We start from the raw sequence: 20559 nt of genomic DNA on the forward strand, positions 1-20559 counted from the left end.
AGAGCATTAAGACATACAGTACATAGGCTAAAACAAAACATCTAAAGATATAACCTTGCACTTCGATAAGTCTCGGGAACATTTTCACTATTTTGACATTTTTATAGATGAAAATTGAACTAAAGAAATAAATGGTAGATTAATCAATATTGAAAATAGGTGTCAGCTGCTACACTAATTATAATAGTTATATTTCTTAATTAATTAAGATAAGATATTACTGTATTGATCCCAATTTGGGAAATGTTTGTGTTGCAGCAGCATAACAAGAAAAACTAAATATAAGTTATTATTTATACAAAAGTATGTGAGGGATGGAATATTAAATTGAATATAAATGTAAAATGTACATGTGATTTTACGTCCAAGAGAAGCTATGGAGCAGAGAGTTCTCTGCCAGCCAGAGTTGATTTGTTATTAGTTCAATATGTCAAACTGATTTCCCTGAATACAATCTTTAGTTACATGGTGAAACGTTATGCTGCTTGTACTAATTAGACTTATCATATAAGCCACGCAGGTTTTAATAGGATGTATTCATTATCTTTACTTATGTTCAGAGGTGAAAGTGGTTTGAATTTCTTGCAGGTACTATAATGCTACCCCGACCTTCATTGGTTCATATTGTTCTCCTCCCGCCCCCAGCTTCATGCATCCCTGAACACAAACTTCAAATTTTTAATGCCTTTATGGGGTAGAAATTAGAAACACTTGACAATATGTATAGTCAATTATTTATTTTCAATTGTGCATACAACTTGTGTCAAAACTTAACAGACCATTAGCAAGGCATGTTGAGGGAGGTAAACTACACACTTTTCCACATTTTCCACAGAGGGCTGAAGTAGCTCTCCTCTTCTGTGTACCGGCGAGCCATGCAGCTTGTTGAGTGGGCTGCTCTTCTTCCTTTGCCCAGCCAGGTCTTCACATAAGGCAGTGGATCCCACTGTCTGCATGGTGGTCCCACAGAGCTGATGAAGAGGAGATTTGCTGCATTTTTTGCTGTAAGTTTGCTCCTATACTCAGTTATGATGTTGTTCATTGTGCTGAACCCCCGTTCACAGTCAGCATTGCTTGGAGACAGTGCCACTGCCATGAGCAACTTCTTCATTTTGTTGGGAATGTTTCTTCCTCCACTGGCCTTGTATTCTGTGAATCCAAGATGGGCCTCTTGTTGGTTCACATGTAGGACATCACACAAAGCCCTCACCTCATTATCTCCAAATCGAGGATTGTCATGGTCCCAGTTGTCAGGGTTGAGGACTGCCATTTGATTGATAAGGCTGTTATAAGCCTCTTTTCGGTTGGCTGCAACACTGGCCTGTGCTCTGTTTGCTGTGGTTGTGAAGAGTCTTTCTTTCATATTGTCTGCCACTGCTCGGGTGAACTGAGCAGAGTCAATGATGGGAGACCTGCCAACTCTTAACTCCTCTCCCTTGAATTCCATCACTTCCTCTGCCTGACTGGCATCAACTGCATGTTGTCCTGGGTAGCGATTGAAACTTTCTATGCGTTTGACATACGTCGTCATGATGTCATGGGCCTTTGGGAGTGTGGTCTTCCTGTTCTGAAGAATTTCTGACAAGTTCTTAAGTTCAGTCAGAACATCTGCCATCAGTGCAAGACTTTTCAGGAAGTTGATGGAGCACAACTTAGAAAGCAGACCTTTGAATTTGGCCCTCTCTCTGCTGTCCCTTGTATCATCCTCTGATCCCTCACGGAAATGTTGTGCCAAGGCTGGATAAGACTGCCAAACTGCAGAGACTGCCCTCCATGAAGAAGCTACCCATCGAACACTGAACACTTTTCCAATCCTCCTGAGGGCGATGTCCAGGTTGTGAGCACATTCACTCAGCTGCCGCATGTTTTTTGGTGACTGGCTATATAATGAATATAGGCTGTCCATGAATGCCTGGAAGTCCTTTGTTCCCCCTGTCACATCCAGTGCCTGGTCAACAGCAAGCTCCAGTCTGTGATTAAGGCAGTGCCATAGTATGATGCCTGGGAAGTCATCCTGGAGCAACTTCCCAACACCTGACTTCACTCCCAGCATGACACTGGCCCCATCACTGCAAAATCCAATGAGGATTTCTCTCAGCAACTCAACAGTGAAGCCATTTTTAAGCAAGCAACCCATAATCTGTTCCTTGATATGAGCAGCAGACATACTATCCAGCTCAACCAGGTCCAACGGAAAGGCAATGGGCTCCATGTCTCCATCAACACTAGCCTTCAGGAACACAATTAGTGTTGATTTGTGCCCAACACTGGTTGACTCATCAGCCAATACTGTGATTTTGCTCTTGGTCTCTATTATCTTTTTTAGAAGTTCCTTTTTCATCTGTGATGACACATGCTCAATTATGTCAACACAGACAGTTTTGCTATGCAAAAAACGTCCCAAATCAGCAGAATTTGCATGCTGCAGGTCAATCAGAATCTCAAAGTCTGTGAAAGGCTACTCGCGTTCATGTTCAGAAGAATATCTTTATTTGCTGTCTGAATAATCTTGACTGCTTCATTATGTGCTGCAGAGTTCTCGTGTTCGCAGATTTTTTTGCGCAGTGATGAAAGCTGGACATCCCTTGATTGACCAGCTGGGATTATCTTTCCATCAGCCCACTGAATAGTAATATTAACACCACGGGAGGCCATGACACCCAGATCCTTCACATCATGGCATGGGGTACAGCCTAGCCTTCCATTGTGAGCATACATCCATCCATTCATGTTTGAATTGTTCATATTGTTCTTCTTTCCATATAGAAGGGTATGCAGTAGGGCTAGCATCACCTGTGGTGGCTTCTGAGGGACCTGCTGCCACTTCTTCTGGCTGAGTCTCCTCTTCCTCCCTCTGGGCCTCAACTGTTACAAATTAGAATAAAGATGTATAACTAAATTCAGCAGACAGTCAAAAATGTACAAGTCTCTGTCTTTCTTTGAATTTTCAGAATATTGGTTACATAAATTAAAATACTAATAAAATAAAATGTATGCCACAATGTGCAGATTAAAATAGAAGATATCAAAGCAAAATATTTAATGTTAAAATAGTATGCTGTGTACATGTTGTGTTCTGAGTAAGATAGCCATTGACTATATAGAGCAGGGGTGCCCAACCTTTTTTGAACCAAGACGGCGGCAATCGTTGACGGGGGGGGGGTTATTAACTATAGTTATTTGACCACAATATTTGAACACAATTACAGTTTATTTTATTTTCAACTATATTCTTCTTCTTCTTCTTCTTCATATTACTACTACTACTACTATTATTATTATTATTATTATTGTTATTGTATATGTAATATTTTTCACTCCCTTCTCTTTTTCAAGTGAGGGTGCATAACATTCAACTGGGACCCTTATGCACCCCCGTAGAACCGGGCCTGGAGGTGGCCAAACTACGGCCCGCGGGCCACATGCGGCCCGTTGATCAATCAATCAATCAATGTTTATTTATATAGCCCAATATCACAAATGTTCCATTTGTCTCAGTGGACTTCATAGTTTGTACAGAATATCAGTATGACAATACAACACCCTCTGTCCTTAGACCCTCACATCGTACAAGGAAAAACTTCCAGAGAAAACCCAGTTTAAAGGGAAAAATGGGAGAAACCTCAGGGAGAGCAACAGAGGAGGGATCCCTCTCCCAGGACGGACAGACGTGCAATAGATGCCGTGTGTAAATTGAAAAGATAATACATTTGCAACATAGGTAGTCCAAATGTTTGGAAATGCATGTGTGTATAATAGGAAGATGAATCCATGAGTATATCCATCCAGGACTTATGATCCAGGACCACAGCCACGACTCAAGATCCAGGACTCGCAATCCATGACACAGGACCGCAGGATCATCCATGACTCCGGATCCCGGCGTATATAGACACCAAAAAGAAAGAAATTTGGGGAAGCTGGGTTAATCGGAACATGAGAGTACACAGGTATAGACAGAGAGAAGGAAGAAGTAAGATGTCCCCCGACAAACTAAGCCTATATCAGCAAAACTAGGGGCTGAATCTAATCAGCCCTAACTATAAGCTTTATCAAAAAGGAAGGTCTTAAGCGCACTCTTAAAAACGGATAGGGTGTCTGCCGTCCGAACACAAACTGGAAGCTGATTCCACAAAAGTGGAGCTTGATAAGAAAAGGCTCTGGCTCCCATTGTACTTTTAGAGACTCTAGGAACAACCAACAACCCTGCATTCTTGGAACGCAATGCCCTAGTAGGACAATAGGGTATAATGAGTTCTTTAAGGTAAGATGGCGCCTGCCCATTAAGGGCTTTGTAGGCGAGAAGAAGAATTTTAAATTCTATCCTGTGTTCTATAGGGAGCCAGTGTAAGGCAGCCAGAACAGGAGTAATGTGGTCCCTTTTCCTAACTCTGGTTAGTAAACGAGCTGCAGCATTTTGAATCAGCTGAAGCGACTTGACTGACTTCTTGGTACACCCTGATAATAAGGAGTTACAATAATCCAGCCTTGAAGTAACAAATGCATGGACTAGTTTCTCTGCATCGTTTTGAGGCAAGATATGCCTGATTTTTGCAATGTTACGTAGATGGAAGTAGGCGGTCCTTGAAATTGATTTTATGTGGGCGTTAAAGGATAAATCCTGATCAAATATAACACCAAGATTCCTTACAGTCTCACTGGAGGCCAAATTAATGCCATCCATAGTTAATATATCTTTAGATAATTTGTTTCATAGATTCTTCGGGCCAAGTACAATAACTTCAGTTTTGGTCGTGTTTAACATAAAAAAATGTAAGGTCATCCACGTTTTTAAGTCCTTGAGGCAGTCTTGAATTTTATTTAGATGATTAATTTCATCAGGCTTGATTGATAAATATAGTTGAGTATCATCCGCATAACAATGAAAGTTTACAGAATGATTCCTTATAATATTGCCTAACGGAAGCATATATAGGGTGAACAAAATAGGTCCAAGCACTGAGCCCTGTGGCACTCCATGGCTAACTTTGGTTTGCATGGAAGATTCATCGTTGACACGTACAAACTGAGAGCGTTCAGATAGATAGGACCTAAACCAGCCTAAAGCAGTTCCCTGTATGCCAACTAAGTGCTCTAGTCTTTGCAATAGGATATCATGGTCGATAGTATCAAATGCAGCACTAAGATCGAGCAAGACAAGAATAGAGACAAGTCCCTTGTCAGAGGCTATTAGAATGTCATTTGTGACTTTAACCAGAGCTGTCTCTGTGCTATGTTGTGTTCTAAAGCCAGACTGAAAATCTTCAAATAAATCATAGTTTTTTAAGTAATCACACAGCTGTTTTGCGACTGCTTTCTCAAGAATCTTTGAGAGGAACGGAAGATTAGAAATAGGTCTATAGTTGGCTAAAACCTCTGGATCGAGGTTGTGCTTTTTAAGAAGCGGTTTTATCACTGCTACTTTGAATGATTGTGGAACATAGCCTGATAATAAAGACATATTCATAATATTTAATAAAGAAGTGCTAATTAATGGAAAAACTTCTTTTAACAGCTTAGTTGGAATCGGGTCTAAGATACACGTTGATGGTTTAGAAGAGAGAATCATTGAATTTAATTGTTCAAGGTTTATGGCTGAAAAGCATTCTAATTTACTATCTAGTGTAATATTAGAACTTACGTTTCCGGGAGCTGTTGATAACACTATACTGGTTAAAGGCAAGAGGTCATTGATTTTGTTTCTAAGAGTAACAATTTTATCGTTAAAAAAGCACATAAAATCATTACTACTGAGTGCTATGGGAATAGAAGGCTCAGTCGAGCTGTGGCTCTCTGTCAGCCTGGCTACAGTGCTGAAAAGAAATATTGCATTATTCTTATTCTCATCTATTAATGAAGAGTAGTATGCTGCTCTCGCTTTACGCAGTGCTTTCTTATATTCATTGAGTGTAATATGCCAAATTAAACGAGATTCTTCAAGTTTAGTGGAACGCCATATCCTTTCAAGTTGTCTCGACTTTTGCTTTATTTTGCGGGTTTCGGCATTATGCCATGGAGCTAGTCTATGTTGTTTTATTTTCTTCTTTTTCAAAGGAGCAACAGAGTCTAATTTTATTCGCAGCGCATCTGTAGCACTATCAACAACATGATCAATTTGGGGTGGTGTACATTTTGTATAAGTTTCCTCCCCTACATGCAGACATGCTATCGAGTTAAGTATTGGTGGAATCTCTTCCTTAAATTTGGCTATAGCACTAACAGATAGGTTTCTGCTACAGGAGCTTTTGGCTAATGCTTTGTAGTCTAGTAACAGTACTTCAAAAGTTACTAAGAAATGGTCGGATAAAGCAGGATTATGCGGTTCGACTAATAGTTGCTCAATTTCAATACCATAAGTCAGAACAAGGTCAAGAGTGTGATTATAGCAGTGGGTTGGTTTATTTACACTCTGACAGAAACCAACAGAATCTAATATAGAGTTAAATGCAACAGTAAGGCTATTTTTATCATCGTCAACATGAAAATTAAAGTCACCTACGATAATTACTTTATCTGTTTTAAGTACCAAAGCTGATAAAAACTCAGATAATTCTGATAAGAATTCTGAATAAGGACCTGGTGCACGGTACACTGTAACAAATAAGATTGGCTGCAAAGTTTTCCAGGTCGGATGCGTAAGACTGAAAATGAGGCTTTCAAAGGAGGTATAATTTAATTTTTGTTTAGTATTGATAAGTAAACTTGAGTCAAAGATTGCTGCAACTCCACCTCCTCGGCCCGTGCCTCGGGCAATATGAGTATTGATATGGCTGGGTGGAGTGGCCTCATTTATGCTGACATATTCTTCATGTCTCAACCAAGTTTCAGTGAGACAGCATATATCAATATTATAATCTGATATTAAATCATTTACCAGTATTGCTTTAGATGCTAGAGATCTTATGTTTAAGAGACCACATTTAATCTTCCTGTTTTGTTGCACTGTAGTAGTTGTTACATTTACTTTTATTAGGTTATTATGTATGACACCTCTATTAGGTTTTACCTTAAATTGTCCTTGGGCAGACACACACACTGTTAATATTGGGTATTTTATTGGGTTCGGGATTCCTATGGATGACTGCCTAGGAGAGAGCGCAGAGAAGCGTGTAAGACTGCGACTCTGCCTCCTGGTCTCAACTCCAGTTTGTCATGGATTAAGTCCACAGAGCCCTGAAATGTTTGCCGAAATGAGATTTGCACCTTCCAAAGTAGGATGAATGCCGTCTCTCTTAATCAGACCAGGTTTTCCCCAGAAGGCTGTCCAATTATTCACGAAGCCCACATTGTTTGCTGGGCACCACCAAGACAACCAGCGCTGAAATGATGACATGCGGCTATACATGTCATCATTGATCAGATTGGGGAGGGGACCAGAGAAGATTACGGTGTCCGACATTGTTTTAGTATAACTACACACCGACGCCACATTAAGTTTGGTGCATTCTGATTGGCGTAAACGAACATCATTACCACCGACGTGAATAACAATCCTACTGTATTTACGTTTATTTTTAGCCAGCAGTCTAAGATGCGCCTCAATGTCGCCCGCTCTGGCCCCCGGAATGCATGTGACTGTGGACGCTTCGGTCTCTAAATTCACGTGTCTCATAATAGAGCTACCAATAACCAGAGTTGGCTTCTCAGCGGGTGTCTCGCTGAGTGGGGAATATCTGTTAGATACGTGAACGGGTTGGTGGGGACCTGCGGGTTTCGCGTTATGCCCCTTCTGAACAGTCACCCATTCTCCCTGCTGCTCGGGAGTTGCCGGGGGACGGCTAAGAGGAGCTACCTTTTGCCGGTCCGCACCGGCTAACATGGGCTTTACTGTAGCTGAGTTATTTTCTAAGATGCGGAGCCGGGCTTCTATGGCTATGATTCCCGCCTCCAATCTAACAACTATACTACATTTAACACATGTATCGGTACCAGTAAAGGAGGTAGGGGAGTAACCAAACATGAGACAGTTAGAGCAGGAAATAGCACCCGAGGGTGGGGAAAGAGCCATGGCTAGCTACTATCAAGCTAAAGTAGCTACCGTTAGCAAACCCGAAAAGAGAAGAGAAGGAGAGTTTGTGAGTGCTTAAGCTGTAGTAACGTGTGATTACAACGTCAGGCAGTTGCCGTGATCAAGAGTTTTAAAACGATCGATTAAGTTAAGATAATAAGCTATCAGCAACAGAACAGGCACACGGGATACCCGGAGATGACAACAACAACCGGAAGTTACAACATGCTTACCGCAATAGTGGTCCGTGTAGAAAAAACACGTTGATGTGTTTAATGTGGCCCGTCCAATATTGGTATAAATGAGCCAGGGTTCCCGCGCTGATCTTAAAAAACCTTAAAGTCTAAAATACAACGATCCAATTTTTATTTATGTTATCCCCCACTGTCCACACGCCGCGCGCGCCGCGAAAAGTCCCTTCCTCCCTGGTCGTCGCAGCTGCGCGTGGACGTCGCCCCGCGTGCGGGAGAATGAGATTAAAACAACCCTCAGCCCGACATGAATCAAGACGGAACCAAACAATGCCCCCCGGCCCGGCTGTCAAATTGATACATCATTGTGGCCCCTGAGCCACAAAGTTGGGCCACCCCTGTTGTAGGACATTAACGATAAAACAGAATATTGTTGTTCTACTTTTAGACATCTTGAGATCGACTGGGGATCGACTGGTTGGGCACCCTATATAGAGATATACAGTTTGCTAGTTAGCTAACTTATTATATTCATCATGGCCATGTTCATGTCCATTCTCTGGGCTAAATAAGCATCATCACCTGTGTCATCTGTGGGCGTTGTTTTTCAAATTTTAAGCACATTCTGAGTTTCTTCATCTCTCTCCTTTCTCTTAAACATCTGAAGAGTCGTCGTTTGCATTTTTGCTTTAATTACCACGTTGCCTAATTTTCTAGCTGTCATTCAGTCACTCCATTCTTTTCTCCTCCCGCTGTTCTGATCAAGTGGGGAAAAGCTAATATGTGACCCGCTCTATCGAAATCAGTCGGAAGTCGCAACGGCTCATTTCAAAATAAACGTGGATTTGCGTAAAAAAATAGTTTTTCGGGGTTCGGGTGTTTTGTTTGATTTTAAATAAACAAAGTCTTGGCTTTCAGAATATGAAACTTGTTTTGGCAAATTCAGATGATAAATACAACTTAGAAGCTTGTAACGGCATAATTACAAGCGGAGAACGGAGTAACTTGAGGTCACAGCAGGCATAACAGCAGCCGGTGTTTCTCGTTAGTGTTTTCCCTGGGACACAAACACAATACGCACAAACGCAAAAATACACAAACACACACACGTATATACACACACACACACACACACACACACACACACACACACACACACACACTCGCGAGCTTCCCCCAGACCAGTAATCCAAACCAAAATATCTGCCCTTCGTAGTATAAATTCCACGGGTGGAGCTGTCAATTCTTCCTGGTCCTCCGGACCGCCTGGAAATCTCTTACCGGTACTAAGGACCGGGTAGGACCGGCACACTTTCAACACTGCTTATGTTGCGGTCTTTTCAGCAGCGCCATCTCTAAAACGGCGATACAGTCACTACCCATCATTTACATTTCACCGTGACATGGACAAAAATGTAACGTCAGTTTACCTCATGACACAAATCCAGACTCTCCTTTGGAAAACATTGGCTGGGAAACGATAGAACAAGCACGTTTCATGCAAAGACCTGTGGCTGCAACCCGGAGCAAAGCAACAAACCATTGCGTAGCTAACTAGTAGCGCTAGCTTTAGCTAACGTTAGCTAACGAAACGAACTGCCGAGTAAAATTGGAAAACACTGGTAATTAATTATTCTATAATTTGTAAAACTACAGTGTTAAAAACGACAATTTCAAAAATGCAGATTCTAATGGTCAGATATAGATATACAGATACTAAAGATAGGCAGGTACTTGCTTTCAAGAAGAACACAGGGGAAAACAAACTTAGCGGGAGTGTTTACATGTTCGGCGTAATGAAGTAAAACGGCCTCGACAATTTCTGTAGTCCTATTCAGCCACTCGGTAACAACCATCGTTTTTCAGACACGTAAACTCTTCAAAAATCCGCAGTGGGGTCACTGCTGATGTATTTAATGTCGTAGAACAAAACGTGATTTATCTCTTAAATTTGTGTCAACCACAGACCTTATTTCGAGCTATTTTCCAAAACCCTATGGAAAAAATGCATTGCTTTTTGAGGAAGTAACCGGAAGTGCTAAAAATGCTAACTTACTTCCGGGTTTTACGACGCGTCACTGCGGTTCTCTATTGCGCAGCTCGTTAAGTCTAGAGTGCTTTGATCACAAAACAGAGTGCAGGAGTGCTTGAAATTCTCCCTAAAAAATGTTTTAAACCTGCCATAATTCCCAAACCCTACACTCCTCAGACATATTTTTTCATGAAAAACTTAAGAAAACCTCTCATAGGTTTGAAAATTAAAAAAAATTAAGGAAACATATTAAACAAAATGCCTCTTGAGGGCATGAAGAGACAAAAACTCTCCTTCAGATCCAATGGAAAGGCTCTCCTTTCACAGCACATCTCCATGGAAACCTTTGATCTCTGGGCTTACACACACAGGTGTTTGTCCACATTCATTCATTACTACTTACATTTCATATCTAACTCCTTCAGCCTACTTTCAGCTGCACAAACCATTCAACTATTAACTAATTCAGCTATTTCAGGACATTGACAATATACATTTAGTTGTTTATACCTTTTTAAAACCTTTTCTTTTAAATATTAAGCTTTTTTTGCATTTTTGTTGCTAAAAGCAGCTACCATTCAGCTAATAACATATTCAGCTCTATCTGCATTTTCAGCTAAATTCAGCCACAAATGTTCACAGTTTACGCATTTTCTGCGGGTAATGCATTTTCTAGTTATTTCAGCCAATACTTTGGTTCTCCATAACTTCAGCTTACTTTCAGCTACAGAAACCATTCAAATACTAAACTATTCAGCCTTTTCATGAATCGATGGGAAACCTTCAACTTTTTAAAAATATTTTATAATTTTTTTAATATTCAGCTTTTTAAACTCTTTTTTTTAACATGGAGTTTCTGCTTAGCAGGAGTTACCAGTCCATCTGGGTCATACAGTCCTGACACTTGGCTCAGCAGTTCTCTTCTCGTAAGAGGGTTTGGTGTCTGGGCTCGGATTTCCTCCTGTAGAAGGTTTTGACCTAGTCGCATCTTTTTCTTTCTCCTGGAAAAGTTTATTCCAACCATGACATGGAGTTTGTCTTCTTCCACCATGTAGCCTAAGCCAAGCACCTTATTGTTCTCCTCACACATTTGGTTTGGTAGAACCATGGTCATCCTCTGATCCGATTCCAACTCGTTGCCACATTTCTTCCTCCCACTTTGACCAGAGAACACCCATGGCTTGAGCTCAAATCCTCCGGCCTTTAGGATCTGCTGCACATTTGCTGTGATGGTATACAGCTGCTCACGATTGTTGTGTGAAGTGAGTATATCATCCATGAGCTGTCCTGCTGAAGTACCTGCCGCTCCTTTTCAAGGTGGGTGAAGGGAGGCAGGTTAGCAGTCTCCCGCAAAGCTAGCTCTGCGATGCACCCAGCAGGTTTATCTCCGATGTTTACACTGGTGACTGCATATTCCTCCAGCTCTTGATCTTCAGAGTCTCTAGGTGCATCTCTCTGTCTTCCAACCACACTGAATTATACATTTTCTTCACGTCACCCAGAGCAGCATGAACTCCACACCTAAATCTTAGGAGAACAGCACGGATAGGGTTGAGGACGTCTGGACCTTTCATTAGCAGATTGTTCATGCTTATGCCCTTGAATCTCTGGCTGCTGTTCCACACAAGCCTTACTGGAGTGTGGGTTGGGAGCGATGAGGTAACTCACGTACCAGACAGGCCCGTCCCAGTTTCTGATCATGTCCTTAGACAACTTGATTGCAGCCTTGCGATCGACCATTCCATGCACTTGTGTGGTGTAGGCGTCTTTCCAGTCAAGTGCTTTGGCTAGTTGTCTCTCCATTCTGAGGAATGTGGCTTCGACTGCCCGCTTATTGTTTGGCAATGACACGGGATCCTCCAACTATTGATATTTGGCGTGCCAATGAGGTTCTTTGCTGTGATTGTCACATGTCACATAAGAAAGGCCGTCCTTTACAAACTCCAGTTCTCTTTCTTCAGCGAAAGACATCTCTTTTCCACCTGGCTGACAGCTACCACAGCGACAACCTCCACATTTTGGCTCACAAGCTGCACCAATGCTGTCCCATTTCCACCACTCTAGGAAGTCCCGGTTGCTGGTTGAAGTCCATGACTCCCAGAACCTGATGACGACCTGGTTGTTTGGTGGAGGCTGCCTTCCAATTACCTCTTTGTCTTGTACAGCAGCTGCCCTCATTGACCTGGAAAAATGTTTCTTGGACATGTGAGCCGACACAGTAACATCCTCAAAGAGTTCAGGGTGAGTTCCTCCAACAGTCTTCCCCAGAGGTCCGTCCCATAGGACTAGGTCTCCAACAGCTCTGATTCTTTGAGGTGCTAGTTGACCTTCTCTGTGGCTTATCAGCAGACTTATTTCCCTGGGTCTTTTTAGTTCACTGAGTGGTATGTCTGGAAATAGTTTTTGTAGCTGCTCTGGAGTTACACTTCCCTGGACATCTGCTATGCTGTCTAGACCATAACAAACCAATTGCTGTGATTTGAGGGTGCTCTTGGGAGTATTTACTTTGATATTTAGAAGGTATCTTCGGGTCTCCACGAAAACCTTCATCCCCCCAACTCCATGGATGACAAGTGTGATCTCTTCACTCCTTAGGTTCAGTTTATTTGCAGCATTGTGAGTTATATAGTTTGTGTCAGAGGCCAAATCAATTAGTGTCCCAAGTTTTTCTCCAGCATTGGCCGTGACTTCAAGAATCATCATCAGCACCAGTGGTTCTTCCAATCCACTCTCCTCTCGAAGTCCTAACTGGTCTTTCCTAGTGCTGAGGGTTCTTGATGCAGTATTTGAGAACACATCCCGAAACTGTTTTGCCAACTCCGGATGTAGCTTGTTGAGGAAGTCTTCTTGGTTCTCTGTACATCTCCTGTCTTTATTTCCCTCTGAACCAGGTCCGCTTTTATTCTGACTTGCTTGGCTTCTCCTGGCCTTGGTGTTGGGACATAGGTAGAAGTGATTGTCGGGAACATGCTCATTCCTGCAGTCTTGATTCTTACACAGAAAGCCAGGTTTGCTGTATAACCTTCCATCATGAACCTCAAGACATCTTTTGATTTTTTTTTTTTTTGATTTTGATATACTTTATTAATCCCCGTGGGGAAATTTTTTCTCTGCATTTGACCCATCCTAGTGTTAGGAGCAGTGTGCTGCCATTTTGAACGGCGCCCGGGGAGCAGTGTAGGGAACGGTGCCTTGCTCAGGGACACCTCGGTAGCACTTGGTCTTGCCGGGACTTGAACAGGTGACCTTCCAGTTGCCAAGCCAAGTCCCCATCGACTTCGCCACCACCGCCCCACATCTCCTGCATGCTCCCAGTTTCATCACTGCCCTCTTTTTCTCCGTTAGCTCCAGCGCTCTAAACTTCCTGCAGAAGTAAAGCTTTCTCCTGTGTTTCTCGTCCCCACAGATTACACACCCTGCCTGGTCGTCGGTCGATTTGGCAGACTTGGTCCTGGCATGCCTTGGATCAGCCTTGGCCTCCTTTCTGCATGGTTCCTCTTCCCTCAGTTGCTCGAGCTGCTCATGCAGTAAATGCTCTCTTGCTCTTTAAGGAAAGTCAGGAGACAGTCAAACCGATTCAGCTTGTTGACTTATCACGAGGTTTGTCAAAGCGGACAGGCGTCGTCACAACAATAGCTGGGGATTGTGGGTAGTGTAGTCTCTTTGGCGCTCCACATTTCAGAGAAAACAAGTTGTTTCTCAGAATTGAAGGGGAAAATACAAAAGCATTGTACACAATTTATACCAATTAATGTTGTGTAATTAACAAGGATAGTCTGTTGCTTTTGAGTTGATGAGTAGTGCAGATATCACTGTCAAATCAATCGACAGTAAGGAGAATACTTACTTCCGGGTGTAAAATCCTCCGTTATCCAATGAGAATGGACGCTCACATTGCCTTTAACTGCCGCCGACATGGACCGATGCGGTGCTTCCCTGAGCGTCAAATACCGCCGCCGAGGGGAATAAATTGCAATCAGTTGAAAGCTCTTTGCGTCCGTTTATGAAGCTGAAGGACCCTTGTCAATTAACTACAGGGGTCCCTCAGGGCTCTGTTCTTGGTCATTGTACACAAACTCGCTCGGGTCTGTCATAAGCCCGCATGGTTTTTCATACCACTGCTACGCTGACGACACCCAACTAATTCTGTCCTTTCCCCGCTCAGAGACCCAGGTCGTTGCACGCATCTCTGCTTGCCTAGCAGACATCTCTCAGTGGATTTCTGCTCATCACCTCAAGCTCAACCTTGACAAGACTGAACTGCTTTTCCTTCCGGGAAAAGATTGTCCCACTCTTGACCTAACAATCAACATCGGCACCTCTGTTGTTTCCCCGACTCAGACTGCAAGGAATCTGGGTGTGACCCTAAATAACAAACTGTCCTTCAATGCAAACATTGCTGCTACAACCCGCTGCTGCAGATACACGCTTTACAACATCAGGAGGATACGTCCCCAGCTGACCCAGAAATCAGCGCAGGTTCTGGTCCAGGCTCTCGTCATCTCACGCCTAGACTACTGCAACTCCCTCCTGGCTGGTCTACCTGCATGTGCCATCCGACCTCTGCAGCTCATCCAGAATGCAGCGGCTCGTCTGGTCTTCAACCTTCCGAAATTCTCCCACACCACGCCGCTCCTCCGCTCCCTTTACTGGCTTCCGGTAACTGCTAGAATCCACTTCAAGACACTGGTACTTGCGTACCATGCTGCGAATGGATCTGGCCCTTCCTACATCCAGGACATGGTTAAACCGTACACCCCAGCACGTGCACTCCGCTCTGCATCGGCCAAACAGCTCGCTGCACCCGCACTGCGAGGGGGACCCAAGTTCCCATCAGCAAAAACTTGTGGGTTTGCTATCCTGGCTCCAAAATGGTGGAATGAGCTCCCCATTGAAATCAGGATTGCAGATAGCTTGCACATCTTCCGGCGCAGACTGAAAACTCATCTCTTTCGACTCCACTACGAGCGATAGAATTACTAACAAAGCACTTATATACTAATAAAGGGCTGGCTTATATAAAGCCAGTTGAGTAGCACTTGAAATGTTTGGCTCTATGAAACCTGATGTACTTATATGATTCTGTTTTCTTCAAGGTTGTATCTTCCTGGTCGAATGCACTTATTGTAAGTCGCTTTGGATAAAAGCGTCAGCTAAATGCAATGTAATGTAGTGTAATGTAATGTAATGTAATGAAGGAGACTCGAACAACTGTACGCCACGGGACCCTGACCAAGCGTCGCTATTGGGCTATCAGGGAGTGAGGCTTGTTCAAGGCTTGTTACGATGAAAACAATCTAAGCTTTCAGAATATGTAAAGCTTGTGTAATTCTAAGCAGGTGAAGGATGACTGTCACCCTGTTTAGTTTGGAAATTAGCTGACAAAAGCACAATGTACACTCTGATTGTGTCTGATTACTCTGTGATTAACCTTAGTCATATATTCTGTTGCAGTTATCAAGCCTTTATTGAAGTATATTCAGTACTTTTCAATATTGTGGAATTGGTTTAACCTGACTTTCTGTGTGTTTATTGTCTCACAAACACTGTCATTTAGTCAACCTTTCAATAACATCTCTGTGTCTACAGCTCAGTGTGACTGTGTCAAACACATGCATTGTCTCTCTCACAGACATGCAAATATCCTCCCATCCCCCTCTGTAAGGGATACAACCGCAAAAACTGTAGAGCAGTGGTTCCCAACCTTTTTTTTACCAAGGCACCCCTGAAAATATTTCTCGAACCCAAGGCACCCCAACTTTTTGTAGATTTAAAAACCACTTCAGAGCTTAAAATAAAAACCATAAATAAACCATAAATTGGTTTTCAAATGTGTATTTAATTGAATAGAACATTTTATAGAACAAATAATGTATTCACACATAATAACAAGAACCAGACAAAAAATGTCAACACCATTTCTATGATGAATTCAATATTATAAACAGGCCTACTAAGTAGGCTCTTTTGTTTTGGCTGAAAATAGTAGGCCTACCTGTGTAAAAACACGAATACATATCAATACAGTTATTATTTTACATTTGGATTTCAAAAGAGGCAGGCCTATGATCACTTAGATTAAATAATAACTTGATAGAATTGGAGGGATGAAACAATGCCCTCTGACCTGTGGTCATGTGACTCATCAACCACATCCCAAATATGAAACATTCTGCATTTCGCTATCCAGATAATACTGATTGACAAAATCATAAATCATAAATTTATAAGAAAGGCACACAAATCAACATCCAAACATAAACATTTCTCAGACCGTTACACGGTGCTAGTGCGACACTTGTGCCTGCTTTTGTGAGCAGAGTCTCTTGATGCGTGGGGGGATAGTGGACAGCGCAACGCGGAGGTCCTGCTCCGCTGACAGCCGGGTACGGGTCTTTTTTTTGACATATGCGAGTGAGGAAGACGCCAGCTCGCACAAGTAGGAGGTTGAAAACTGTAAAAGCACCTTGATGGCACTCTCTGAGAGGGATGGATACTCTTGTCCCACAAGCAGCCAACATAATAATAATAATAATAATAGATTTAATTTGTTAGCGCTTTTACAGGTGCTCAAAGACGCTTTACAGATAATAGTGAAGAAAGAAAGAAAGAAAAGAGAAGAAAGGAACAACAAATAAATATATAGTTAAAGTTAAAGTCAAATAATACAAAAACAATCACACATGAAAAGCCAGATTGAAGAGGTGAGTTTTTGTGAGTTTTTTGATGGTGGTGAGGTCGGTGCAGTCTCTGATGGGTTGTGGGAGTGAGTTCCAGAGGGAGGGGGCAGCGACGGAGAAGGCTCTGTCCCCCCAGGTCCGGTGATTGGTGCGGGTGGGGATGGATAGGAGGTTGGCTTCTGATGAGCGGAGGCAGCGGGAAGGGGTGTGGTGGTGCAGCAGGTCTGTGAGGTAGGGGGGGGCCTGGTTGTTGAGGGCTTTATAAGTTATGAGGAGGACTTTGAAGTGGATTCTTTGACGGACGGGGAGCCAGTGGAGGTTCTGGAGGATGGGAGTGATGTGGTCTCGGGAGCGGGTGTGGGTGAGGAGACGGGCAGCAGAGTTCTGGATATGTTGGAGTTTATTGAGGAGGTTGGATGGTATGCCATAGAGGATGCTATTGCAGTAGTCGAGTCGTGAAGTGATGAATGCATGAATCAGGATTTCAGCAGCAGAGGAGGAGAGTGATGGGCGGAGACGGGCAATGTTTTTGAGGTGGAAAAAGGCGGTCCTGGTGATGTGATTTATGTGGTGGTTGAATTTGAGCTGACTGTCGAAAATGACTCCGAGGTCGCGGATGTGAGGGGGGGAGATAGAGTGTGGCTGTCAATGGTGAAGTTGAAATTCTGGATGTGTTTGATACGGGATGGGGGGCCGATGATGATGATGTCTGATTTGGCACTGTTCAGTTGGAGATAGTTTGTTTGCATCCATGCTTTTATTTCTGAGAGACAGTTGGTGAGAGTGGAGTGTGTTGTGGGGGTGATGGTTTTTGTTGAGATATAAAGTTGGATGTCATTGGCGTAGCAGTGAAATTGAAGGTTGTGGCGACAAATTATTTTGCCAAGGGGGAGCATGTAAAGGATGAAGAGGAGGGGGCCAAGCACCGAACCCTGGGGGACGCCTTGGGACAGAGGAGCAGTGGAGGAGGTGCAGTTGTTGATGTTGACATATATCCAGACGTAGTTCCCCGTGCTTCAGTTTCAGGGAGCGGTCCATAGATAGCTCTGCGAGTTCATCCTGAGCTCTGCTGTTTAAACTTGTGGCTGATATTAATGTTATTTTAGACTTCTTTTGCACTGCTGTTCCATCATGTTCTGTCATCCCTGCCTGTGTTGTTGAGGGCTGGGGTGCTTCTTTATTTATTGTCACTACGTAAAGATCCATCTTGAAATTATTTGGCGCGAGGATAAAAAGCTGCTCTGCAAACCGTTAACAATGACGGCTGACGTAAATCATGAGAACTTAAGCTGTTTAATATTTCTAACTCTGAGCAATATATGTTTTATTAGCTTATGAACTCCATTGTACATGTAATAAAATAAAGTGTATATGAAGTGAAGTTTATTAAGTGAGAAAAAAATGTGGAACATAAAAATACGTTTTTTTGCGGCACACTTGGACAGTGCTCGCGGCACCCCAGTGTGCCGCGGCACACCGGTTGGGAACCACTGCTGTAGAGACATGGTGAAGACTCAAAGCAGGTTCACGCTGCAAGATTATGTATCCTCTGGCTCTTTCTCTGTGATGATCACAGAGCTGAAAGCAGAGGATTCATGGGACATACTGCGTGGATCAGACTCACAGTGGAATATTGGAAACTACGTCAAGATTCACACAACCTGTCTTCTCCATGCCTGTGAAACAGGTTGTTTTGAGTTGGCTTAATGTTCACATTCTTATAAAATATAAGCAGAATACATTATTAAAGCCCGCGTCATACTGTCCCGAAATTGACACCCGATGTAATTGTGAACTTTGCACGAAGATGGCCCGGTGTTACCGAATAAGATGTGGTCTGAACAACTGGTGATATTCTATAACGGTATAGGCAGATGTATCAGAGGCGTGGCCTTTGTCGAATAACCAGGAAATACACATTACGATCGCTTCTTCTGTCGTTTACATCAATCTTTTGGTATATTTGGCTCCATAGGAACACTTTGATGCACATTCAGTACCAGTGTGTGAGGTTGTGGTTGCGATGTCGATATGCGGACGCGTACAGCGAGGACTACAAAAAGACACATGAGGGGACTGGGGATGTGTGTTCAAAACATTGCAAGCTTGAATAAATCATTTAAACCAGTGGCGCCGCCCCCCCTCTTCCCACATGTTTGATTATCATTAAAATTTAAAAATTCATAAAAAAATATTTTTCCCAAAAATATTTTTTTTTTATTTTTTTTATTTTTTTAAAGAACAAGGTAAATATTATATAGTTGGTATCAGTAAAATGTATAATCTACAATTAAATCTTGTTTAAAATTGTTTTACGATGTCTAAAGTTACTGATAAGTCACATGTTTCCTGCCTGGCCGCAGTGTGTATCATTACCCTCTCTCGTCCGGGCGGTAGAAAAGAGCCCTCAGCCAGAGCAGCTGCAACCAACAAGCTGACTGTTGCTATCTGTAAACTATTCCGCCGAAACATAATTTCAGCCAATCAGCGTCGTCAGATCTGATGCTCAAAGGGCGCCCTTTCAGCGCCCTGGCCTGGGTGTCTGTTTAGACTCATATCCAAGGTGACGCTACAGTAGGGGATGGCTGCGTGTGCAGTTGTAGACTCCGGTGCTAGTGGATCGCCGGAGCTGTAGATTAACATTTGCATGCTTATTGTAGTTGTAAGGGCAAGGCCTGTGGCACCATGGAGCATATGTGTGGGCTGGACCTGTATTTTATAGGAAAGGAGTGATCAGAGGGTCGAGTTGTCGATTCTTGTTCAGTTTTCATCTTCCTCACCCTCTCAGACTTTGAGTTGCGCGCGCTGCTAAAGAGACGCGCTACCATGGAAACCAAACAATGGTGTACCTGTATTAAAGTCCGAGTGGAAACAGTCGTGAGTAAACCTGATTTTGTCAGAAGGAAAATCGGGAGGGTTGGCAAGTATGACACACACACACACACACACACACACACACACACACACACACACACACACACATACACATACACACACACACACACACACACACACACACACACACACACACACACACACACACACACACACACACACACACAATGTTCGTATTTAGTCTCCTGATTTTAAATGCCCTAGTATAGTTTTGTCACCATTTCCATAGCCCCACCAAAAATATTTTCCACCAGCCGCCACTGATTTAAACCATTTATTTTTGCCAGACTTATTACTGAATATCATTCTTAATGTGATACCAAGTCCATCTGAGACCTGTGTATACCTTCAGACAGCCTACAAGTGAAGCACACGTTGTTTACTCACAGTTTGAAAGCAGCGTGGAGAAGTCTTCAGCTGTGGAGCTGTGATCCGCCCAGGATAACTTGTGATACGACTTCTGCGCAAACAACCAGCGATCATGTTTAATATTAAAGACTACACACATTGATCCCTTATCAAAACTGTATTCTGCACTTTGTCACACTTATCCAGATAAGATGTGACTGTTTACTTGGTTAAATTTCGATACAGCGACACCGAATGACGAGGGTACTCACATAGGCTACGTTGAGAACTAGAAACACATATATTCATACTTTTTCATACTGTTGTTAACATGTTTTCGTTTCTAACTTAACGTGTATGCGTTTATCCATGTGGTCTTTGTTCTTGTGTGTTTTATCTATTTCT

The 20559-nt window shown here is 42.8% G+C and overlaps 1 protein-coding gene across 1 annotated transcript; it reads right to left on the reverse strand.

The window, feature by feature from the left end:
• Window positions 1-580: 580 nt before the first annotated feature.
• LOC307040531 (E3 SUMO-protein ligase KIAA1586-like) lies at window positions 581-9837 on the reverse strand. Its single transcript, XM_079683457.1, has 2 exons — window positions 9630-9837; window positions 581-2865 (listed from the first exon to the last, which is right to left on the reverse strand). Exon 2 carries the CDS (start codon window positions 2339-2341, stop codon window positions 809-811), a length of 1533 nt encoding a protein of 510 aa, XP_079539583.1. The 5' UTR covers window positions 2342-2865; window positions 9630-9837; the 3' UTR covers window positions 581-808.
• Between the last annotated feature and the right edge of the window lie 10722 nt (window positions 9838-20559).

The sequence above is a fragment of the Notothenia rossii genome (assembly GCF_949606895.1).
Source record: "Notothenia rossii genome assembly, chromosome: 1".
Classification (NCBI taxonomy): domain Eukaryota; kingdom Metazoa; phylum Chordata; class Actinopteri; order Perciformes; family Nototheniidae; genus Notothenia; species Notothenia rossii.

What these genes read in the sequence shown, in the direction of transcription:
- LOC307040531 (XM_079683457.1), bottom strand. Translation starts at nt 2,341, where the DNA reads ATGAAAAAGGAACTTCTAAAAAAGATAATAGAGACCAAGAGCAAAATC.